At 34.0% G+C, this 26,544-nt stretch overlaps 1 protein-coding gene across 1 annotated transcript in view; it reads left to right on the top strand.

Annotated features, from left to right (window-relative positions):
• Nucleotides 1-10,616: 10,616 nt before the first annotated feature.
• LOC112008798 (DNA-directed RNA polymerase I subunit 2) overlaps nucleotides 10,617-26,544 on the top strand; it is a 32,544-nt gene continuing 16,616 nt past the window's right edge. The window contains exons 1-11 of the mRNA XM_065781086.1: nucleotides 10,617-10,714; nucleotides 11,289-11,352; nucleotides 11,879-11,949; nucleotides 16,320-16,397; nucleotides 16,489-16,534; nucleotides 18,625-18,805; nucleotides 18,888-18,940; nucleotides 19,086-19,159; nucleotides 19,254-19,371; nucleotides 20,128-20,248; nucleotides 22,337-22,452. Of these exons, the coding sequence (XP_065637158.1) occupies nucleotides 10,623-10,714; nucleotides 11,289-11,352; nucleotides 11,879-11,949; nucleotides 16,320-16,397; nucleotides 16,489-16,534; nucleotides 18,625-18,805; nucleotides 18,888-18,940; nucleotides 19,086-19,159; nucleotides 19,254-19,371; nucleotides 20,128-20,248; nucleotides 22,337-22,452 (1,014 nt within the window). The 5' untranslated portion in view covers nucleotides 10,617-10,622. The remainder of the gene's footprint in view (nucleotides 10,715-11,288; nucleotides 11,353-11,878; nucleotides 11,950-16,319; nucleotides 16,398-16,488; nucleotides 16,535-18,624; nucleotides 18,806-18,887; nucleotides 18,941-19,085; nucleotides 19,160-19,253; nucleotides 19,372-20,127; nucleotides 20,249-22,336; nucleotides 22,453-26,544) is intronic.

Here is a 26,544-nt window from a genome sequence, read left to right as displayed (position 1 = left end):
AATTTATATTCTAGCCTAATCTAAGTGTATATGTGTGTGAAGTTCCCACCTAGAGACTTGAACTTGAGTTCTTGCACCTACACCCCACAAGCACTTATACTTGTAGAGTGACTACCACATCAAAGGTGCATGGTGATCAAAAAAATTAAATTAAAATTAAGAAAACCTCACCTTCTTTTCTATAAAGCATTAAAGCTCTACACAAATTCATTAAATTAGGTTTGATATTTTTTTTAAACAAATTATAATTATACGAGGAAATTTTTTTTATCTAAAATTTGACCTTTCAATTAAACTGATATCACTTATAAATATTTTTATCATTTCTTGTATATTGCAAGACTTGGAGAATTATAACGTATATAAAATGAATGTCTTTGGATTTTTCTTTGCTTATTTACTATTGTTACGTAAGCTTTTAAAATTTCATTTTTTTAGCCCTCCCTTTGTTCTTCATTAGAATTGTGCCCTTAACAACTTGAAGAATTGACATTTAGAAAAATGAATCAAATCAAAGTGAAGTTATTATAATGAATTGAATTATATATAACGCTTCGTTTGTTTCGATCATAAATCTTGTATGGATATAATCTTCTTCGTTTTCATGTATTTGGTAGTATAAATAATTTTTTTTTTAAGTCAAAATAAAACTATCTTATGATGTTCTCTATTTAGCTTGACTTGGGATAGAGACACAAAGTTGTTTTCTATGAACGTTGTTTGTTTTGAGATTAACATTTTCTAAAAACCATTTTCTACAAACCATTTTTATAGAAAAATGTCTTATTTTCCTATGTTTGGTAGGAACCTTAAAATGAGTTGGAAAATTATCTTTTGATTTTCCTTATTTAACTTTGCATTAGATAGCTTTGCATGGATAGAGTTATTTTCCAGAAAAATGTTGGTAAAAAAAAAATTCTATCTCATGCCAAGTTAAATCTGGAAGGTTAAGGAATACTTTTACTTTGACAATTATTATTATTATTTTTATATTACAAAATACAGAAAAATACAAATAAACTATTTTCACACAATGTTTTCTAATGGTGAACCAAAAATCGGACCATCTCCAATTCGTCCATAGAGTTGTCCAGAGCCAGGAAGATTAGCCCAACATAAAAAGGTCGTCCAGTGTTAGGAGGTCGTCCGTGGGCATATAGGTCGTCCATCAAGAAAACACCTGGAAGACCGCTCAACACTTAGAAATTTTTCGAAAATGGATTTATGTACAAAAGCTTGTAATTCGGACCATGTTCTACTATTTTGAAGTATGAGCAAATCTTTATTCATCGCTATAACTTCCCACTAAGTACTTAACTTTTAATGATAGTTGTAGAAGATAAGATTGAATGTTCTAACTTCTACAGCAATTGTGGAAGTTAAGTCTGAACCTTCCAACTTCCACACATGTTGAGGAAGTTACTAAACAAGTAACCACTCTAAAGCTCACTATATAAGGACTCATCTATATCAAATGAAGGTATGTTTCCGCTACTCCTAAAGTTGGAATCCTTGAGTTCTAGAGAGAAAAACTAACTTAAGCATTGGAGAGTTCTTGGCCGGTTTACCCCAAGCAATCAATAGTCCATTGAAATCTGGAACATTCAGCTTATTGATTTTCTTTGCATCATCATTTTCCATTGAAACAATCGAAATTTTTTTTCCATACTATTAGTAACAGGATTCTCTATTTGGGTTTCATCATTTTGTATACTAAAATATCCTCACACAAAATTTAAACTCTCTAAAATACTCCTATATTTCAGTTAAATAATTTTAAATTTAAAAACACAAACTGGTTAAAAGAATAATTTACTATTTTTTTAAAAAAGTTCATAAATTTTAAGCCTTTTCCTTTCTCTTCTTCAATTTAAATTATAAATTTTTATTTTAAATTCAAAATTTCAAACTTTTAAAAGATCCTAAAAATTACCTTACTATTTCTTACTTTTAAACATTATGATACTAAACCTAAAATAAAAAATAAAAATGGCAAATTACAATTTACCCACCTGTGATTTGGTCGAAATTTAAGTTGTATATTTGTGGTTTGAAATTTGACACTTTACTCACTTGAGGTTAGCTCAATTAGATTTATATAACTCACACCTATTAAAAATATGTAATTTTGCTCTACATTTATATCTATTTCCTCCAAAAACACAAAAGACATAAAAATACAAGATCAAATAAGATAAAAAAAAACTATCATTCGAAACACTTGCATCATAAAATTTCAAACTACAAGTAAGTAATTTAAATTTTAGTCAAACCTCAAGTTGGTAAAATGTCAAATTTTAAATTACAAATACGCAACTTAAATTTTAGTTAAACCTCATTTTATAATTCTATATATTTTATTTTATTTTATATAAAATAAAAATTTTACTCTAATCTAATTGAAGTATATATGTATGAATCTCCAAGATATATCTCAAATTGAACATAGAAAAAAAGAAGAAGGTAAATTTGTATTTAAAAAAAAAAGAAAAAGAAGGTTTGGACCGGGTGGGTGGATGCCATGACATAAAAAGCCCAAGTCACACAAAAAGCCCAAACCATACCCGAACCCTAAAACCCCTCTCTCTCTCTCTCACAAAAACCTTTTCTGTTTCGTTTTGTCATTCAAAAACCTCTTCAAAACCCCAACTAACAGCTCCCTCCATCCTCTCTCTCCAAAACCATCACATTCAGACCACACCTGCGTTTTCATTCAATACAGACAGAGAGAGAGAGAGAGAGAGAGCAAAAACCAAAAAGCAAAAGCAAAAGATGTCACAACAAAAGCAAGAAAAGCAAGAAGACGGGAAGCCACCCTTTAATCCCCAGTATTTCGGAATACAGCAGCCGAAACGGAACGTGAAGCCGAGGCCGACGCCGGCTCCGGAGGACCTGGAGCCGCTGCGGGAGCTGTTCCGCCACCAAATCGAGTCGTTCGACTACATGGCGGACGCGGGTCTCTCGATCCTCTTCGACAGCATCAAGCCCGTCCAGATTCACGACTCCTTCTCCAACCGCACCCTCAAGATCTCCTTCGAGAACCCCAAGCTGTTCCCTCCGATGAAGGACCGGTCGTCGTCCTCGATAATTTTAGAATATATTAATATAAATTAATCAAACCTTCTTCCAAATTTTTTTTTTTTAAATTTTTTTTTTATGTAAGATAGAATTTATACTCTAGCCTAATCTAAGTGTATATGTGTGTGAAGCTCCCACCTAGAGACTTGAATCCCAATTCTTGCACCCACACCCCAAAAGTACTTATACTTGTGGAATGACTACCGCACCAAAGGTGTGTGGTGGTCAAAAAAATTAAATTAAAATTAAGAAAACCTCACCTTCTTTTCTATAAAGCATTAAAACACTACACAAATTCATTAAATTAGGTTTGATATTTTTTTCAACAAATTATAATTATACGATGAAATTTTTTTTATCTAAAATTTGACCTTTCAATTAAACTGATATCACTTATAAATATTTTTATCATTTCTTGTATATTGCAAGACTTGGAGAATTATAACATATATAAAATGAATGTCTTTGGATTTTTCTTTGCTTATTTACTATTGTTACGTAAGCTTTTAAAATTTCATTTTTTTAGCCCTCCCTTTGTTCTTCATTAGAATTGTGCCCTTAACAACCCGAAGAATTGACATTTAGAAAAATGAATCAAATGAAAGTGAAGTTATTATAATGAATTGAATTATAACGCTTTGTTTGTTTCGATCATAAATCTTGTATGGATATAACCTTCTTCATTTTCGTGTATTTGGTAGTATAAATAATTTTTTTTTTAAGTCAAAATAAAACTATCTTATGATGTTCTCTATTTAGCTTGACTTGGGATAGAGACACAAATTTGTTTTCTATGAACGTTGTTTGTTTCGAGATTAACATTTTCTAAAAACCATTTTTATAGAAAAATGTCTTATTTTCCTATGTTTGGTAGGAACCTTAAAATGAGTTGAAAAATTATCTTTTGATTTCTCTTATTTAACTTTGCATTAGATAGCTTTGCGTGGAAAGAGTTATTTTCCAGAAAAATGTTGGTAAAATAAAATTCTATCTCATGCCAAGTTAAATCTGGAAGGTTAAGGAATAATTTTACTTTGACAATTTTTTTTTTAATATTACAAAATATAGAAAAATACAAATAAACTATTTTCACATAATGTTTTCTAATGGTGAACCAAAAATCGGACCATCTTCAATTCGTCCATAGAGTTGTCTAGAGCCAGGAAGATTAGCCCAACATAAAAAGGTCATCCAGTGTTAGGAGGTCGTCCGTAGACATATAGGTCGTCCATCAAGAAAACACCTGGGAGACCACTCAACACTTAGAAAATTTTCGAAAATGGATTTATGTACAAAAGCTTGTAATTCGGACCATGTTCTACTATTTTGAAGTATGAGCAAATCTTTATTCATTGCTATAACTTCCCACTAAGTACTTAACTTCTAATGACAGTTGTAGAAAATAAGATTGAACGTTCTAACTTCTACAGCAATTGTGAAAGTTAAGTTTGAACCTTCCAACTTCCACACATGTTGAGGAAGTTACTAAACGAGTAACTACTCTAATTGTGTGGAAGTTACTAAACAAGTAACCACTCTAAAACTTACTATATAAGGACTCATCCACATCAAATGAAGGTAAGTTTCCGCTACTCCTAAAGTTTGAATCCTTGAGTTCTAGAGAGAATAACTAACTTAAGCATTGGAGGGTTCTTGGCTGGTTTACCCCAAGCAATCAATAGTCCATTGAAGTCCGGAGCATTCAACCTACTGATTTTCTTTGCATCATTATTTTCCATTGAAACAATCGAAATTTTTTTTCCATACTATTAATAACAGGATTCTCTATTTCGGTTTCATCATTTTGTGTACTAAAATATCCTCACACAAAATTTAAACTCTCTAAAATACTCCTATATTTTAGTTAAATAATTTTAAATTTAAAAACACAAACTGGTTAAAAGAATAATTTACTATTTTTTAAAAAGTTCCTAAATTTTAAGCCTTTTCCTTTCTCTTCTTCAATTTAAATTATAACTTTTTATTTTAAATTCAAAATTTCAAACTTTTAAATTAAGGATCCTAAAAATTACCTTACTATTTAATGCTGCTTCACAAATTTCCACATTAAAAAAATTGAATTATTGCATAAATGAAACAAAAATCATTGCAACATATTATAAAGACAAATTTACATAAAAGAACATTCAAAAATGAATAAACACCCCTCTAAGGAAAATAAATAACAGTAAGCAAGGGTAGATACATGAGTTTGAGTAAATGAAGTAGAGGAAAGATACGACAAAAGAACACTTGATTACCACTCAAACAAACCCGAAGCATGTATCCACACAAACAAAGTCTTGAGGAATGATAAATTCAGGTCATGAACCAATCTTTCATAACCCTCAAGTGTCCAAGCATTCCGTTCCCGCCAAATGCCCTGCATGAGGCAACGGGGAATCATACTCCAAATCCTACTATTACTACCCACTAAAGTTGCCTTTCCAACTAGCTAACAGATACATAACACCTTTTGGCATAGCTTAATGAACCCCAAACAAAAAAAATATCATGTTCCAAATCAAAAAAAAAAAAAAAAAAAAAATCAATGAAATATTTCTTATATAAAAAATTATTTATTGTACTCCTCCAGAGTAAGAAGAAATGTAGAGAACAACATTGTGTTGGAAGCCATTCAAATTTAGTGTGTTTGAAGTCAAGTCTTTTTATATAGTACTAAAATCCAATGAGGACCAAGAAATTCCAGGGTCTGGATAAAGCTTTGTAAGGCTTCTTTTGTTACAGTTTGTCTTTCCCATGGAGTATTTGGAAGCCCAAGGCTCCACCTAGAGTGCCATTTTTGCTTGGAAAACAGCTTTTGGAAGAATCCTCACCATGGATAATCTTAGGAAGTGACATCATTGTGATGCCTAATGCCTAGCGGTGAGATTGATTTACTAGCTTGTTGGCAAGGCTGTTTTGGAAGGCATCATGGCATAGGCATTTGGAATGCAATTCATCATTTCCATATGTGGTGTATTTGGAATGACAGAAACCCTCAATGTACATCAAGGGTCATGAAACATTAGTGTCAGAATTGAAGTTCATATTCCTTAGATCCTTATATGAATGGGTATCACTTCATGACAACTTTCCTTTTCTAATTCATTTGAAATGATAAATCTGTGTAATTTTACACAATAGTTGTTGGTGCATCTCTTGTATACTTAAGCACAGACATTCCAAAAAATACGGCATATCCATGTCAATCACATGCTCACATGTTGGACGCAAACATGCACGGGACACTCCTGCATGTGTATCCTCAATATGTTGAGAAGGATAAAAATTAAATAAATAATTTCTTCAATTTTAGATACATTTTTAAAGATTTTGATACTTTTAATTTATTTTAAAACCTTAAAATAAACATAACATATGCTTAATAAATAAATATGCCTAAATTAAGTAATATACTAATTGTCATATGCCCCCTATGAGTTGGGTTCTTAAGTTACACCGTTTTGTGCAGTTACACCGTATATATATATATATATATATATATATATATATTCACTCATGAGTTCTTTGAATCACAAACTTAGTTCTAATTCTCCAAATATTACTTCAACTCAACCCATACCCCTTTTTTTTTTGATAGGTAACAACTCAACCCATACCCCTTCCCTACCAGAAATACCCATCTGATGGGCCAACCTAAAGTTGCTCAACAGCCACTAACATATAGAAAAAAGTGCACTAGCAAACCCACAATGAATGAGCACCAAAGCCTAGGGCACACTTGTTATGTGCAAGCATTACTTTTATTTATTAGTCAGTTTAAATTTGTAGAAACGTGTGTTTAGTGCACTTGTTTTGGTTGTTTGTTCCACCATTTGCTGCTACTTCTTAGGACTTGATTGTTGTAGTGTTATAGACTAGTGATACCCAATTTCTAGCCTTGAATTAATAAAGTTATATGCACTTTAATTATGTGAAAACACTTGTGTCCATTTTATCAAACTTGAAGGCATTGGTTCCCTTGAAGCTAGTGTTTGTAACTTTCCGTTATATTTAACTATAATCACTATGTAAATTCATGCAATATATCACATTTTGTGATAAATGAGCATAGACATATAGTTCTTAACTAAACCAGAATAAACAAACAAGCACTCAAAATTAACTAATCAAAACAAAACCACAAATTGTGATGAATTCTATAAAACCGGAACGAAACACAGAGCACAAACCTTAAGCATGTATAATAAGCAAGTACTGATCAAAATATGTCCGATATGAAGCTGGTCAGGGGAATTGGGTTCAGTTTTGGCATGACTGCTGGTGTAGCGAGTCAGCGACCATCCTCTTAGAGTCTTTTCCAATCTTGTATGAGAATGCTACTGATCGGGAGGCTTCTGTTGAGTCTTTATTGATGAGGCAGCAGGGGGGGGAGGAGAAGTTGGGATGTGCAGTTCCATTGTGACTTTAATAATGGGGAGATGGAATCGGTGGCAGCTTTCATCCATCTTTAGGAGTCTCACGTCCCTCCTACTGATGGTGGGGATTGAATGAGGCGGAAGTTGAGGAAGAGTGGGGACTTTTGAGATTCATTCTTTTATGGTGTGTTGAAGGGGTCTTCCTCTGCCTCTAGGTACTTGGGGGGTCAAGACCTCTCAAAGAGTTTCCTTTTTTGATTTGAAAGTGGCACAGGGAAAGATGCTCATTTCATACAAATTAAGGAGAAGAGGTCTATAGTAGATTAGTGTTGTATGTGCCCGTGTAATGGGGAATCAGTGAACTATCGTTTGATCCATTGTGGGAGGGCCCACCAGTCGTGGAGCTTTGCTTTAAGATCATTTCGAGTTGCACGGGTGATGCCTAAGAGAGTTATTGATCATTGATCTTTTGATAGAATGGAGAAACTGACTGGGGAAATATCAATCCACTATGTGGAACTTCAATCCACTATGTGGAACTTGACACCTTTATGTTTTATGTGGTGTATATGGAGGGAGAGGAACAGGCGTACATTTGGGGATGTGGAGAGCTTGGGAGGACGGCTCCTTGCTTCATTAATAGGAACTTTATTTGATTGTTATCAGGCTTGGGGACTCACATCCATTGTCATTGCTTCATGGTCTTTTTGCATAAGGTAGTCAAACAAAAAAAAGGAACACGTGTATTGCGGGGATTCAAACTCTCTCAAACTAGTCCATTTTATCAAATTTAGTCTTTGGTGATAAATAAGCATGGACACATAGTTTTTAACTAATCCATAAATAAATAAATAAAAACAAAAGCACATGAACAAATCAAAATTTAGAGTCTTTTGTGATAAATAAACATACACATTTATTGTTCATAACTAATCCATATAAAAAAAACCAAACAAGCAACAAAACTTATGTCATGACTTTTACAGAACCCGAAACGAAACAAAACAAATCTATGTTCCACTGCTTCATGGAACTGGTTGGGAAAACATTTTTCCACTATATGGAACTTGACACCTTTATGTTCAATGTGGTGTATACAGAGGGAGTGAAACACACGTACCAAACTTTATTTGATCGGTATCAGGCTTGAAGACTCAAATCCATGGTCCGCTGCTTCATGGTCTTTATTGCATGAAGTAGTCTTTTTTTCAATCAATTTTTTTCTAATCTATCCAAAAAAAAAAAAAACTTGGGTATTGTGGCTATCCAAACTCTCTCAAACTAGTCCAAAATGTAGAGTCTTTAGTGATCAACAAGCATATAGACACATAGTTCTTCAACTAATCCATAAAAATACAAACAAAAGCACTCAGAGCATGAACCTAGTAATGATGAACATACATACATACATACACATAGCAAGAAAATTTATGTCACGAAATTTTACAAAACCCGAAACGAAACGAAACGAAGCAGAGCACGCACGAACCTTAAGCATGATCGGAAACTGTCCGAAATTGAACCGCTCTCTGATGACAGGTCCGTCGTCGTACTGAAAGCAAACCTCCGCCATCAGCGCCCCGGTGTACGAGCTCTTGAACTGCCTGCATTCGTAAGGGTACAGGAACTCGCGGAACGTGGACTTGGAAGAGGACGAGCGAGACCGAGGACGACGACCGGTCCTTCATCGGAGGGAACAGCTTGGGGTTCTCGAAGGAGATCTTGAGGGTGCGGTTGGAGAAGGAGTCGTGAATCTGGACGGGCTTGATGCTGTCGAAGAGGATCGAGAGACCCGCGTCCGCCATGTAGTCGAACGACTCGATTTGGTGGCGGAACAGCTCCCGCAGCGGCTCCAGGTCCTCCGGGCCGGCGTCGGCCTCGGCTTCACGTTCCGCTTCGGCTGCTGTATTCCGAAATACTGGGGAACAAAGGGCGGCTTCCCGTCTTCTTGCTTTTCTTGCTTTGTGTTGTGACATCTTTTGCTTTTGCTTTTTTTTTGCTCGCTCTCTCTCTCTGTCTGTATTGAATGAAAACGCAGGTGTGGTCTGAATGTGATGGTTTGGAGAGAGAGGATGGAGGGAGCTGTTAGTTGGGTTTTGAAGAGGTTTTTGAGTGACAAAACGAAACAGAAAAGGTTTTTGTGAGAGAGAGAGAGAGGGGTTTTAGGGTTCGGGTATGGTTTGGGCTTTTTGTGTGACTTGGGCTTTTATGTCATGGCATTCACCCACCCGGTCCAAACCTTCTTTTTTTCTTTTTCTTTTTAATACAAATTACCTTCTTCTTTTTTTCTATGTTCAATTTGAGATATATCTTGGAGGTTCACACATATACACTTTAATTAACTAGAGTAAATTTTTATTTATATAAAATAAAATAAAAATAGATAGAATTATAAAATGAGGTTTAACTAAAATTTAAGTTGTCTACTTGTAATTTAAAATTTGACATTTTACCAACTTAAGGTTTGACTAAAATTTAAATTACTTACCTGTGGTTTTAAAATTTATGATGCAAGTGTTTCGAATGATAGTTTTTTTTTTATCTTATTTGATCTTGTATTTTTATGTCTTTTGTGTTTTTGGAGGAAATAGATATAAATGTGGAGCAAAATTACATATTTTTAATAGGTGTGAGTTATATAAATCTAATTGAGCTAACTTCAAGTGAATAAAGTGTCAAATTTCAAACCACAAATACACAACTTAAATTTCGACCAAATCACAAGTTGGTAAATTGTAATTTGCCCTTTTTATTTTTATTTTAGGTTTAGTATCATAATGTTTAAAAGTAAGTTTCTAGAATTTAATTCATCCACCTATGAAGTTAGTAATTAAAAAAAAAAAAAAATTCACCGAACAAAAAGAGAAATTATTTTGATTTTTTGATCTCTTTAGTACTATTTGTTTGTTGTGATCTAACCTGTATCTTGTTATCCTATTCAGATGTTGGTATGAGTGTATATGCAGGGTTCAATACACATTGTTGAATATAGTTATGCATACACATGACCTTACATTTTGAATGCCTATGCTTTCGGTGCTCAATAAAGATAACAACACATAAATTGGTTGCTTGTTATTTAAATTAAGCCATACTGTATTTTATATGGTGGAATCACCTAAATTATCGTCTTCTTCTTTTTTCCATTCTGGTGTTTCATGAATGTATTATATGCAGTCAAAGCATTGTCATTTGAGAGGTGCTGATCCCCAGAAACTGGTCTCTTGCAAAGAAGAACCATCAGAAATGGGTGGGTAAGTATTGTGATGTCCTTCAAACTAATAAAAACATAGTGAATGCATTATCCTGCTTATGAAACTAATGAGAATATGGTTGCATTATCTTGCTTATGAAACTTAGATGTATATTAGTATATAGTTGCATCATATTGTCAATCAAAAGAGTAGAATTTGCTAACTAACATAGTGAATGCAAATAAGTTAAGTGTTTCTACAATTGTGCTGGAGATTTCATTACCATTATAAATGTGATAAAAGCTTGAAATCTGCTTATTGTGGTCTTTTAAGATTCAAGTATCAATCCCCGCCTATACCAAAAGCCGATTGATGTCTTGATTTGATGGTAAAGAGCACAATCATCAGAAGCGGACACCATAAATTGAAACTCTTAAAAAAAAAGATTCAAGTATTATTTACTGTCGCATTTTTCTCAACTATGTTCTTCTGGGAGGAGAGTTTATTAAAGATATTTATCAGTGTTTTAAAAAAAAAAAATTAATAATATTTTTATAGTTTTTTTTGTTTAATCTGAATATAATTCCTAGTTCATTAAATTTCTTCCCCCCCTAATTTTTCATTGTTTCTGTAGATACTTCATCTTGAATGGTCTTGAAAGAGTGGTTCGACTCTTAATATTGCCAAAGCGGAATTATGTAAGTGAGCCCTTATGTCTTTTGCATATCTTTTGTGATAGTCAAGTGGGTGAAGGTGTTCAACCTTATATTATGGCTTGAGCTTGGATTTATTGTAATATCGGGAAGATCTAAAAAAAAACTTGAGCTAGTTAGTTGCTTTTTTTTTGTTTTTTGTTTTTGATAGGTAATAGATATTTTCATTAAAAAAGTACATCATGTTCATGATGATGAACATATTGTACTAGAAACAAATACAAACAAATCAAACAGAAACAGAAACAAGTTACATGAAATCAAAAACGGAAATACATTGTAAAACCCCAAATACGAGACCACCCAAACAATTTCCCAACTAGTTAGTTGCTTAATTTATGTTATTTTATGTTTGGTTAATATTGAAATTTTTGATGCATCAAGGATAGTTTTTGAAGTGAATCAGTACTTTTTTTGATGTAATCTTTTTCTCTTTTTTATTTTTATTTTTAAAAATTTTCCTCCTTACTAATAAATGTTGCATAGCTGAAGTAAGCTGTTTTTGATCCAGCCGATGAGTATGGTGCGGAATTCATTTAGTGATCGCAGAGAAGGATATACTGATAAAGCAGTTGTCATAAGGTCCTCTCTTCATACTATGCCAGTAGAGTATCTTCTTGTCATATTTACATATCTAATTTTTATGTTCCTATCAGATATCTCATGCAGATTTAGAAGGATAACTGAGGATTTAAATATGGATTTATTCTGTGTAATTTTGAAATATGATAATCTAATTTGACAGCTTATTCTTGTAAATAGAATTTTAAAGATACCACAATATAGAAAACTGTAGATGCATATACCTTTGACAATTATTTACAAATTTTTGGTTCAATAATTTCACATTCTTATTTATATATAAGTCTCACTTATGTAGGTTGAAATATGATATCTAAGCCTGTCACCAAGTTCATTCATTCTACCCTGATTCTGTGAAAAAGAGCTTTGAAACTAAAATTTCTGGTTGATGTCCAGCTTTTTAGCTAATAAAATTTCTAAGAAAGAAGATATTATAAGCCTGTAATCACACTAGGGTTCCTGGGAGTCAGTAGTTAGGATTTTGCATTTCACTCCCTAGGGGTGACACTTCAGGGTTCAGACATTCACTTGAAGTAATAGTAATTGGATTCTGATCCTTGTTCATATTTTGGCAAGAAAACTAAGACTAAGAGACCCAATAAACTTGGGGGACGAGCACATATACTCGGACCTAATATGAGATTAAAAACAAATGTCACATTGGACAAGGGCCATAAATGATAAAGCGCTATTGAACTGCAATATAGGTCCAACGTAGTATACCACCAATGTATGGTATACCTTTGCCTAATAACTTCAAAATTTAAAACTAATAGCGTTGCAGCTCCAACATATATCATCATTCCTGCAGCCAACTGTACCAGAAAGATCTCCCCAATTAATGCATTTGATGTCATCCTGTTCATGAGCTCTTGCTCAAAAAATAAAACAATGAAAACAAATTATTTTGCATCAACTTTGCTGTACTAATGGCTATTGAATCCCCCTAAGAGGCATGTGTTAGGTAGGCAATTAGATTGTAAAATAGAAAACAGATTTAAGAACAATTAAGTCTTAAACAAAAAGTTGACCATGGCCTAAAAGGATAATACTCAAGTACAATTCCTAGGATGCAGTACATTAGGTTCCCCAATTAAATTCAAACACATAGCTGTATTGAATTAATTGTCCTTTGAAAATATTACACTGTTTGTGCTTCATTGGTCAATGCAACCATGCATTTGAATTTAATTAGAGAGCCTAATGTAGTATACCTAAGTTTTGCCCAGCCTAAAATACATCATTGATATACCTCTAGAATGAGAGTCAAATGTGTCAGACTACTAAAATTTGTAATCTTTTCTTTTCCTGCATCAGCCTGACCCCCTAAAAAGTCATTTCATTTAATTTTTTCCTCGAATAGACAACAATAAGGCAATGCAATGAACTTTTAATGACCTCTCTTTGTCCTGCCTAGCTATTTGAAAAGGAAGGCTTTGCCCAAGAGAGTGGTTGTTATTTTTTTTAGCGATTGTTAGTAAACTTTGGAGTTTGAGCGATTGAATGCCTTTTGTTTTTTGGTTTTTCCTTTTCCTTTTTAGCTCTTGGTTCATTCCTCTGTTTTTAGATAGTTCAGTTAGGACCCAAATTTTAAGTGGGACATTTACAAGTCTTTTGAGATTGAATTGTCACTAATGACAAAGGTTTTTTTTTTTTTTTTTATTGTTTCTGTAGATACTTCATCTTGAATGGTCTTGAAAGAGTGGTTCGACTCTTAATATTGCCAAAGCGGAATTATGTAAGTGAGCCCTTATGTCTTTTGCATATCTTTTGTGATAGTCAAGTGGGTGAAGGTGTTCAACCTTATATTATGGCTTGAGCTTGGATTTATTGTAATATCGGGAAGATCTAAAAAAAAACTTGAGCTAGTTAGTTGCTTTTTTTTTGTTTTTTGTTTTTGATAGGTAATAGATATTTTCATTAAAAAAGTACATCATGTTCATGATGATGAACATATTGTACTAGAAACAAATACAAACAAATCAAACAGAAACAGAAACAAGTTACACGAAATCAAAAACGGAAATACATTGTAAAACCCCAAATACACGACCACCCAAACAATTTCCCAACTAGTTAGTTGCTTAATTTATGTTATTTTATGTTTGGTTAATATTGAAATTTTTGATGCATCAAGGATAGTTTTTGAAGTGAATCAGTACTTTTTTTGACGTAATCTTTTTCTCTTTTTTATTTTTATTTTAAAAAATTTTCCTCCTTACTAATAAATGTTGCATAGCTGAAGTAAGCTGTTTTTGATCCAGCCAATGAGTATGGTGCGGAATTCATTTAGTGATCGCAGAGAAGGATATACCGATAAAGCAGTTGTCATAAGGTCCTCTCTTCATACTATGCCAGTAGAGTATCTTCTTGTCATATTTACATATCTAATTTTTATGTTCCTATCAGATATCTCATGCAGATTTAGAAGGATAACTGAGGATTTAAATATGGATTTATTTTGTGTAATTTTGAAATATGATAATCTAATTTGACAGCTTATTCTTGTATATAGAATTTTAAAGATACCACAATATAGAAAACTGTAGATGCATATACCTGTGACAATTATTTACAAATTTTTGGTCCAATAATTTCACATTCTTATTTATATATAAGTCTCACTTATGTAGGTTGAAATATGATATCTAAGCCTGTCACCAAGTTCATTCATTCTACCCTGATTCTGTGAAAAAGAGCTTTGAAACTAAAATTTCTGGTTGATGTCCAGCTTTTTAGCTAATAAAATTTCTAAGAAAGAAGATATTATAAGCCTGTAATCACACTAGGGTTCCTGGGAGTCAGTAGTTAGGATTTTGCATTTCACTCCCTAGGGGTGACACTTCAGGGTTCAGACATTCACTTGAAGTAATAGTAATTGGATTCTGATCCTTGTTCATATTTTGGCAAGAAAACTAAGACTAAGAGACCCAATAAACTTGGGGGACGAGCACATATACTCGGACCTAATATGAGATTAAAAACAAATGTCACATTGGACAAGGGCCATAAATGATAAAGCGCTATTGAACTGCAATATAGGTCCAACGTAGTATACCACCAATGTATGGTATACCTTTGCCTAATAACTTCAAAATTTAAAACTAATAGCGTTGCAGCTCCAACATATATCATCATTCCTGCAGCCAACTGTACCAGAAAGATCTCCCCAATTAATGCATTTGATGTCATCCTGTTCATGAGCTCTTGCTCAAAAAATAAAACAATGAAAACAAATTCTTTTGCATCAACTTTGCTGTACTTAATGGCTATTGAATTCCCCTAAGAGGCATGTGTTAGGTAGGCTATTAGATTGTAAAATAGAAAACAGATTTAAGAACAATTAAGTCTTAAACAAAAAGTTGACCATGGCCTAAAAGGATAATACTCAAGTACAATTCCTAGGATGCAGTACATTAGGTTCCCCAATTAAATTCAAACACATAGCTGTATTGAATTAATTGTCCTTTGAAAATATTACACTGTTTGTGCTTCATTGGTCAATGCAACCATGCATTTGAATTTAATTAGAGAGCCTAATGTAGTATACCTAAGTTTTGCCCAGCCTAAAATACATCATTGATATACCTCTAGAATGAGAGTCAAATGTGTCAGACTACTAAAATTTGTAATCTTTTCTTTTCCTGCATCAGCCTGACCCCCTAAAAAGTCATTTCATTTAATTTTTTCCTCGAATAGACAACAATAAGGCAATGCAATGAACTTTTAATGACCTCTCTTTGTCCTGCCTAGCTATTTGAAAAGGAAGGCTTTGCCCAAGAGAGTGGTTGTTATTTTTTTTAGCGATTGTTAGTAAACTTTGGAGTTTGAGCGATTGAATGCCTTTTGTTTTTTGGTTTTTCCTTTTCCTTTTTAGCTCTTGGTTCATTCCTCTGTTTTTAGATAGTTCAGTTAGGACCCAAATTTTAAGTGGGACATTTACAAGTCTTTTGAGATTGAATTGTCACTAATGACAAAGGTTTTTTTTTTTTTTTTTGCATGAACATCTTTGTTACATTAAGTGTTTCAAGTACACATATTATCAAAAAATTCTTGCTTTTAGGTACCTGGTTCTTCTTTAACCGTTACCTATTTATTTGGCCTGCCTGTTTTGTCATCTGAGGTATCATAAATACAAAGTTTCATTTCAGTTTCCGTGATATGCATGTTAATGGTTAGATCCCTTTTTCTATGTTGATTATGAAATAGTGTCATATTAGTTATGTTTCTTTGTGGACATGGATGGAATTCCCATTATTGTTAATAGTCAACCAACAAAAAATCCCTTTGTTGTGTCAGCTTTCACAAATTATTGCTTAATTACTCATTTTCACTTTGAGGTTGTGATTGCTTTTTACTTGTCATTTCAGGTGTGAAAGAAAAAATCAGTCTTCAGTATCAGTCAAATTGTATTACCTTCGTAACGGAAGTGCAAGACTTGGATTTTGGTAAAGCTATGCTTAGGTCTAAGAAACTAACTTTTTTGGCTTGTGATTTTGAACGTGCTTAATTAATTTGTCCTTATATTTTATTTCATAGGATACAAGGGAGGGAGTACTTGCTTCCTGTAGGCGTTGTTCTAAAGGTGGGGTTTGTTGCATGCAATTTCTTTCAGATATCCTTGGGCCTTTTGCATTTTGTGGAATGATTCTATTTTATGAATAACGCTTCCAGTTATTAAGTAATGTGATTTTTGCTGAAGCAGATGCATGTTCTTCATATCAACTACCCTTCTCATGGTGATTCAACCAGTCACTAAGTTCAGCAAAGTTGATGCAAAAGAAGTTCTTTTCATTTTTTCACTTAAGATTTCAAGCCCAGGCTCATTAGGCTAATATTAGTACACTAATCCTGTTTGTAAAATATGAACTTCCTACCTTTTGTATGGAGCAAAGTTCGGTTTACCAACATATTCTTTTTATAAATTGACACTATCCACATGAGGTCTACTCCGTTAGTATACCTAAAATCCACTGTAACTTGCACTTGCATATGACATTTTTTGAGAAAAGTGATACTTTTTTGACCTGTAATTTGGAAAAATGACACTTTGGATTCTTTTGTGTGTGTGTTTAAATTATAAGTTGCAGTTTCAAATATAATGACATATTTTAGGAGATACTAATTGAGCATTAGGTCAGCAAAGTGCCACATTTGAACCATGGGATTAGGGGTTTGGCTTGTTTTGTGGTGACCAATTACAACCTTTCCTATAAATGGATGGGGTGGAGGGGAATTTTTATTTTATAACCCAACCTGCATTCAAGGTGAGGGGTAGGTTTTGGCCTCCATGCATTTTGTGGATATGATTTTAAGTATAAATAAGTGTGATATCTATACATGTGTACATAACTATTTCTTAGGGTAAAAAATTTTCATGGGGCAAGGACTTATATTTCCAAGTGTTGTTAACATCAAGCTTGGGCTAGCACATGGGCGATCCTTAGCCCACTGGCAGTGGTCTTGTAAAGCTTATGACAGAGATTGTTTCTTTGTGGTAAAAGACAACAATAACGGTATACAAAACATTTCTTTGTAATATTTTATTGTAATTCTAGTCTACTTACTATTAGGAACAATCCTAGACATAAAATATAGACTATAGTGGGAGTTCTTTTTGAGTGAAAAAGAATTATGGAAGGTGCTAAAATGTAATATGAACTTCCCCATTTATATGATGGGCATATTGAGAAATTTTAGCCATCCATTCAAATTTTAAAAGCTATGTGAAAGTGCTTTCCTTTGGCAATGTAGCTTAGGCCTTTTGTAGTACTCTCTCTCTCTCTCTCTGCTTTAGTTTCTGATGTTTGGAGTGTTTTGTTTGGTTTTTTGATGAATGGATTAGTATTATTATTATTTTTCATTTAAGCTACATTTCTGTTCCCCATTTTTCTTTCATATTTCTTGCCATCCACCACCAGGAATTGTTTTTACATTCATTCTCTCTTTGGTTAGTCCTATGGATTGATCTAATCCTTGATGGTAGCTCTTTATGAGAAGATACAGATTTCAAGGGATGCCTTTAAAATTGCCTTTAGTTTATCGTTTTTCCTAAAATTTAATTTCTATTTTACAATTTCTTATTTACCAAAACACGGACTACAATTTTCTTTTCTATTTATTTTTGTTAGTTTGCATGTCTGTGAGATCCATCTTGGTTTAATAAACAAATAATTATCCATTATTTAAGATTGACATATGCTTCCATTCATAGAGGTAAATAAATTGTTATCTCTTGTATTGTTTAATATGTATCTTTCCCTTTTTGATTCCTCTATTTTGTTCTTAATTATAAAATGCTCGTCAGCTCTTAATCTTTGTGTTATGCCAATAAAATAAAATTTATTGAATGGCCCAATTGTTTTTACACAACATTTATGCAGTTAGGGTGCCAATATGCCAAAGTTTTTAATGAATTAGTTTTCGAGAAGCTTGTTGACATTCTTCAACAAGTTTGAAAAAAAAATTTGAAGAGTTAGTATGGAGTGAATATTTGCAATAACCTTATGATTTTTTTTTTTAAAAATATTTTTATATTTAAGCGTGAGATAGACTTTTATGCAATGTGTATTTTTAGTTCTATTTGTGGTTGGCCTATTGTATTATCATGCACAATTGCTTATTTATTTATATCTGTTATGTTGGTCTAATGGATTTGCATATTTTAATAAACAGGCTCTTGTTGACACGACTGATCATGAAATTTATGTGAGTTTGACGTGCTGCTATAGTGAGCGAGATGAGATGGAAAAGGGTGCTGTTGGCACTCAGCTTATGGGTGAAAGGGCAAAAATTATTCTGGATGAAGTTCGTGATCTGTCTCTTTTCACTCGTCTTCAATGTCTAGAGCATATTGGTACTTGCTATGGGATATTTCATTTTCAGTATTGATTTTAAATAATAATTATATAAGTTAACCTTGGTTAATGCTAAATTAGGAGAGCATTTCCAACCTGTTATGGAGGGACTGGAAACCAAAAGTTATTCTGATGTAAGTCATGATTTGTTTCCTGTTACACTTTATTTTATCCTGAAATAGAATTAGGGTAAAAATTACTTTGTACGCAGAACCTGAAGAGTAACTACTATATAATTGTTTTCTCTGTTAATTGGTTTCATCTTTCCTTTCTTGGTAGGTTGCTGATTCTGTTCTTGAAGACTACATATTTGTTCACCTTGATAACAATTATGACAAGTTCAATCTGCTCATGTTAGCCATTTCCCCTCTTATGTTTCTCTTTCCCAACACAATGGTGCTGCCTTTTGTCTCACAGATTAATTTGTATTTGGTTTCTTCTCCTTAGCTTTATGCTGCAGAAACTTTTCTCACTTATAGATCAGACATCTGTTCCAGACAACTCAGACTCCTTGCAGAATCAGGAAGTCTTACTCCCCGGTCATCTGATTACCATTTATCTCAAGGTAAAAAACTGAACTGCTATGTTCCATAGGAAGTTTTCTAGTATAACGTATGATTGCAGCCATTTTTTTAATTAAATGCACTGCATCCATATCATTTTGTTATCTTCTACTGTTTGAAGACTCAAGCTTTTGACTACTCTAATTCCACTTCAACTCAAACAGATTCCCTAACCTGATCAAGTTGTAATGTCTATTGGTAACAACTTAAATGTCTTTTTATTTGGGGAATGTTATACTTTTTAAATGAGAACGTTTATCTTTTACCCTTCCTCTGTTTGATGTGGGATTTTGAATAATGTGTCTATGTCCTTGCAGCACTTATTGCAATGATGTGTTTTTAACATTTTGGTTAAAATATAGTGGTAAGAAATTCACAACCCTGAATATTAGAATTATATGAACAAGTCTTGGTATAGAAACCCAGTGCCTATTATGCAACTGTTATCATCTCTCTCTTTATACTATGTTGTCATCTTTCCTGGCATATCTTTTCATAAAATATTCATTTATAGATAAAGGAACATTCCATCATTTTGCCATCGTATGGGCCTTGAATTTGTGCCATACTGCTTACTCATATTAATTTATCACTATATTTTGCTGATGCATTGTACACAGGTTGGCATGGTCATCCTATGAACTTTTCTGGCATTTTATAATGATTTTCATGCCTGCTAATTTAATTTTTTTGCAGTGTTTTATGAGTTTTGGTTGTATATACTGTTTTTTTGACTTTATATATTTTGTGATTTCTAGGAAAAGCTAGAAGATTGGCTGCGCAAGGCAAAAAAGTCTCTTCAAGATGAGATCAATAAAAAGAGCAACATTAACAACAAGGGCAGCAACAACAAGAGCAAAAGTTTTGATTTTTGCAGCTGTATGTTATATTTTTGAGTGCTTAAAGAATTGCCATCTCTGTTCTCTTCTTCCTTTTTTATTCTCCTCTCTTGATTTCATTTCCATATGAAATGTGTCTCAAATGTCAGGGCAGCATCCCTTTTTTGATTCTTCTTGAGATGCTTGATCTTTGTAATTTTCCATTCATAACAGCTGGGGTATATCTTGTTTGCTTCCCGTGTACTTGGGTGCATCCCTTTTGCATTTAATTAATGATTCATTTACTTAAAAAAAGTGTCTCAATAAGTGTAGCTAGCTGTGGATGTATTCTTCGGATTATTGTCAGGGCTGATAGGGATAGATTTGTGGGTTATTCAATATGTTGTTGGAGATGTTTTCAGAGGTGTTGGCATAATGTTTGGTGTGGAACTCAACTCTTGAAGGTGTTATATCCCAAATAGTATTCTTTATCTGTGGAGAAGGGTGTTTTTGTTCACTCCTGTTTGGAGGTGCTGAAGAGGAGACACCCTCACAGTTTGTGGATATTAATTTTGACTTGATCTTATGATTGGAATTAGAAATCATTTGAATTGTTCTTTGATACCTTGTATCCCAATATCCTAAGAGGTATGGGCCAAGATAGATTGAGTTGGAGACTTAAGGGATGATAAGTTTGATATTCGTTCCCATGAGGCTTTAAGATGCTCTAATGTAGTGGCTTTTCCTTGGAGGAGTGAATTATGTGCAATGCTCCCAAAAGATTGGCTTTCTTTGTTTGGATTGTAGTGTGGAGCAAAATAAATACATGTGATAATCTTATGAGGGGGTACACCTTTGGTAAATAGGTGTTGTATGTCCAAAGATAGGGGTGAAACAAGTGGACAGCTCACTAATTCATTGTGTTTTTGCTAAAGGATTGTGATCCTCTGTTTTTCCATGCTTGGAGTTCTTTGGGTGTTACCGTAGCATGTTGTGGATATATTCACTGGGTGGACGGTTGATGTTAGTTTTCATTGTAACTCATTTGCTTGGATGATAGCTCCATTGTGTTTAATGTGGGCTACATGGAGGGGGAGGAATAACTACATTTTTATTGGTGCGTGGACTTCGGTTGTGGTGTTGGAAAATTAGGTTTTCAGTGTTGTTTGAGTGGTGCTATATACTTGGAAATTATAATGAGCGTTTGATTGTAGATTTAATAGGCTTTCTTTCTTTGAGTGCCTAATCTTTTATCTCTTTTTTTGTTTGGGTAATTTTAAGGAATCTTAGTATTTTTGTCTTCATTGTTTTCAGTGCAATTAATGAATAATTTTATTCTGATACTCTTTGATTATATTAAATCATCAGACATTTTTAGTTTTATGGCCATAGTTGTCAGCTTTTTTTTTTTTTTGGGTGTTTTCTCTCTCAATTAGTGCCTGAATTTGGTTTTTAAGAAGAATGAAGTTAAACACATGTTGATAATCATCCTTCCTTTTGAATTGATTTGGCGGTGAACACTTCCTCATATTGATGATTAATCGATTTGTTAAATATACAATGAAACTCCTCCACTTGTAAGAACAAGATGGGGGGGGGGGGGTGGTCAAGGTCATGGGACCCTTGTACCTTTTTAACTTACTAATAAAAACCATCTCCTGGCATCCTTTTTCATGCAGTGCAGGAGAACAATGCCACAATAAATGGTTTGCTTATGATTGATTGTTTTGATATTATAACACTATCTTCTCATTTGAACATTAATTTTAGGTTTACCCTGAAGTGAATTTATCAATTTAGACATTTAGAATTTATCTTTTGATATGGTGTTCTACATGACTAAATAAATAACATAGCATGCCAAGACCCTTGTAGCACATTGATATTTCTTGGTTTCCTTGATAAGGAGAACCAAGGTTTGAATCCCTCTCCCTTACACTTGTTTTAACAATTAAAATTAAAAAAAAAAAAAAAGTAAATAAGAGAGCATGCATTTTGCTTAGAATATTGCACAGAAGGTTATTTATATTTTAGTTTAGACAGTATTCTTTCACTTATTATTTTACTCATTAAAAAAAAGACAGTATTGATTATGCGTTATTATTCTTTCAAGACTTAACATTTCCATCTTCTTTCATGGATAATGCAGTAGCTGATGTCAAGAAGATTTTGGATAAAAATCCTGTGAAGCAAATCAGTTCTTCTGTTGAAAACTTGTTAAAAACTGGAAGACTGATTACACAAACAGGTCTAGATTTGCAGCAGGTATTGACTTACTGGTGATCATTTTTGTCTTAAAATTCATAAATTGAACTGTTTCTTCTTCATTCTCTGTTCGTGATAGTTTTTGTTTTTGCTCGGCTTTGTTTGTTATAGTTGTCATGCGTGAAAGATGCATCAACCTAAACTTTCAGTTGCTACTTAACAAGGTGGAGTGTTCCATCTTGCTAAACCAGTTATACACATCTTGTTCCTCGTTGAGCTCATTAGGAGATTATGCTTACATACAGTGTTACATGGACTAGGGTACAGTGCAGGGCGTGAGCAAGTTGTGGTGTGTGACTCTTCTGGTGCCCACAATGTAGGATATGGAGACTTAGCCTTGACCAAAAACATTAAAAAAAAAGATGTTCGTGATAGTTTTTGTTTTTGCTCGGCTTTGTTTGTTATAGTTGTCATGCGTGAAAGATGCATCAACCTAAACTTTCAGTTGCTACTTAACAAGGTGGAGTGTTCCATCTTGCTAAACCAGTTATACACATCTTGTTCCTCGTTGAGCTCATTAGGAGATTATGCTTACATACAGTGTTACATGGACTAGGGTACAGTGCAGGGCGTGAGCAAGTTGTGGTGTGTGACTCTTCTGGTGCCCACAATGTAGGATATGGAGACTTAGCCTTGACCAAAAACATTAAAAAAAAAGAATATACATGTTATGGTATAAGTCGATGTTTTTTTGGATTGATTCCCATGCACACACATGGGCTCAGCCAAGAAAAAAGCTATAGCCCAAGTCAGTATTTGGTTTTTTGGTTGAGTCTGTGTATGTGCAAGTTATTCTAAACATGGATGACTGTATTTTTGTGATTTAAGCCTAAGAGCATTCGCAACAGTGTAGCTATAATGCTATATTGCTAAAATTTAGCTCCACAAACACAAAAAAACTCCTACAGCAGTGGAGCCATAGGTAAAAATTTTAGATGAATTGCTATAGTGCACATCTATCTATAGATGTGCACTGTAGCTTGGAGCAAAAAACAAATTTTTTTTTTTCATTTTACATTCACACTACTTTATCTATTTTTTATTCTTTCTTGCTTTTCTCCTTTCTCCGTGTCTCTCTCCCTCTCCATCTCTTCTTTCTTCCTGCTAGAACATTCTCAAACCCTCTCTCTGGCCTCCATGGATGAAACCTTCAAGTAGTGCCTCCTCTCATGGCCACAGTCGCCACCACCAACGGCGGTGGTGATTTCTTATCTTTCTAACTCTCAAACCCAGACCCAAATGTCTCGATCTCCTCTCTAAATCGCCGGTCCTGAAAAGCTGAAGCCACGGAAACCAACGGCGGTGGTTTCCGCCTATTCTACTACAACGAGAAAAGGATTATCAAAAAAAAGAAAAGAAAAAAGTACAATGAGAAAGCAATTTACCCCTTTTATTAATCTGTTCTCTGAATCTGCAACAGTGGGATTTTGGGTCTCTTGGTTCTTCTAGGTTTCACTTTTGCTGCGTTTTCCGATTTGGCTGTGTTGATTTTTCTGCTTTTTTTTTTTTTTTTTTCTTCTTCATTGGTTTTGATGGCACCAGGGGGTTGTGGTTGTGCAGTGAAGGTTTCACTTTTGCTGCGTTTTCCGATTTGGCTGTGTTGATTTTTCTGCTTTTTTTTTTTTTTTTTTCTTCTTCATTGGTTTTGATGGCACCAGGGGGTTGTGGTTGTGCAGTGATTTTTATGGGATTGATGGTTGTTGCGGTGGTGTGCTGGAAGTTGAATAAAATATTATTTTATTGTATATGTTTTTTTGTGTGTAGTGGGATATATTATTTTATTGTAGAAAATATATTATTTTATTGTGATGTTTATATTATTTTATTGTGTTGAAAGTTAAAATAGATTCACTGCTGCAACATGTGTGTAGGTAAAATAGATAAAGTGACTTTTTGTGTAGCTAAATAGCTAAAATTTTAGATCCACTGTTGCGAATGCTATGAGTATGCACTTACACAATTAAAAAGTGAAGCAATGTGTTCATTGTTTGGTTGCAGCTGTGGAATTAGAACGTAGAGTTAGTAAATTTTGTCTCCCCTTCTCTTTCTTTTGATCATGGAGGTTTTAAGTCGTATCTTGAAGAAAATTGAGGAAGGTGGTTTCATTCAAGGTTTTCATGCGGGTCCTAGTATTTCTACTGGTATCCATATTTCTCACCTTTTATTTGCTGATGATACCATTCTTTTCTGTGATGCCTCTAGAGAACAGATTCTTTCTATTTGGCTGGTTTTGTCATGTTTTCAAGCTTTTACTGGTTTGAAGGTGAATGTGGGGAAAAGTGAAATTGTCCCTATTAGGGAGGTAAGCAACATTCAGACTTTGGCTAATATTCTTCAGTGCAGGGTGGGTAGTTTGCCTATGCTTTACTTGGGTATGCCATTGGGAACCTTGTATAAAATAGCCTCTATATGGAATCCGATCCTTGAGAGGATGGAAAAGAAGCTTTTAGGATGGAAGCGGATGCATTTGTTAAAGGGTGGTAGACTCACTTTGCTGAAAAGTACCCTTTCAAGCCTTCCGACTTATTACCTTTCCCTTTTTACTATCCCTAAAGCTGTGGCTACTAGATTGGAATGCATTCAGAGGAACTTCTTGTGGGGTTCGTCAGTTGAGTGTTTCAAATATCCTTTGGTGGCTTGGGAAAAGGTTTGCCTACCGTGCGAGTTGGGTGGGTTGGGAATTTGGAATTTGGCGTCTTTTAATTAGGCCCTACTTGGGAAATGGCTCCGGAGGTATGGCCATGAAACCACTCATCCATGGCATAGAGTCATAGCCATGAAATATGGGGAGGGAAAAGGGGGTTGGGGCACTAGAGCTAGTAGAAGGGCTTATGGTTGTGGGTTATGGCGGAGTATTAGTGATGGGTGGGATACTTTCGCTAAGCATTTCTCTTTTGTGGTGGGGGATGGTTCTCGAATTCTTTTTTGGTATGATAAGTGGACTGGGGATGTTCCCCTTAAAATTCTTTATCCTCAGTTATTTTTGTGCTTAGCTAATAAGGAGGCTTGTATTTTTGAAGTGTTAAGCCCTCCAATAGGTGATAATGACAGAGTGTAGAGTTTAATCTTTTATAGGGAATTCAATGATTGGGAGTTAGTGGCTTCCTACTCCCTTCTTCATTTCATCCAAACCCATATTCCTAGGGGTGGAGGGTGTGACAGGCTTTGTTGGGAACTTTTTTTTTTTTTTTTTTTTTTTGTGAGAATCTTGTTGGGATCTTAATGGTAGTGATTCATTTCATCCAAACCCATATTCCTAGGGGTGGAGGGTGTGACAGGCTTTGTTGGGAACTTTTTTTTTTTTTTTTTTTTTTTGTGAGAATCTTGTTGGGATCTTAATGGTAGTGGGAAGTTCGATATTCGGTCTTTTTATCATAACATTCGAAATGCAGTTCCTTCCACTTTCCCTTGGAAGGGCATTTGGAAAGCTAAGGTTCCTAAAAGGGTGGCTCTTTTCACATGGACAGTAGCTCATGGTCAGATTCTTACCTTGGATAACCTTATGCTTCGTGGTCGCCCTTTGACGAATCGTTGTTGTATGTGCTGTTGTAATGCGGAATTTGTGGATCACCTATTACTTTTTTGTTCGATAGCTTATTTTTTGTGGATGTATATACTTTAGCTGTTTGGGATCGATTGGGTCATGCCAGGTTCTATTGTGGACTTCTTATTTTGTTGGTATAATTGGCTTGGGAAGCATAGTTTTGATATTTGGAATTTGGTTCCAGGCTGTTTATTGTGAACCATTTGGACCGAACAGAATCAGCGGTCTTTTGAAGATGAGGGGAAAACTATGGTTCAGTTATTAAAGCGACCCTCTTTGATTGGTCTCGTTGTTGGGGTTTCTCGGATTGTTCTACCCTTTTAGATTTTCTATCGTCTATTAGAATAGATTAGGGTTTGCTTCTGTCTTTATGTTCATTTTTCCTTTGTTCACTACGGTGAACTCCTTGTATTTTTCTTACTTTTCTTTTATTAATAATATTATCTTCTTACTTATCAAAAAAAAAAAAAAATTGTTTGAAATATTGAAGAACTAATTTTGAAAATGAAAGACTAAAAAAAAAAAAGAAATTCTGATATTCTAATATT

Source organism: Quercus suber, unplaced genomic scaffold, assembly GCF_002906115.3.
Source record: "Quercus suber isolate HL8 unplaced genomic scaffold, Cork oak 2.0 scaffold_256, whole genome shotgun sequence".
Lineage (NCBI taxonomy): Eukaryota > Viridiplantae > Streptophyta > Magnoliopsida > Fagales > Fagaceae > Quercus > Quercus suber.
This window is presented reverse-complemented; position numbering and strand designations above follow the sequence as displayed.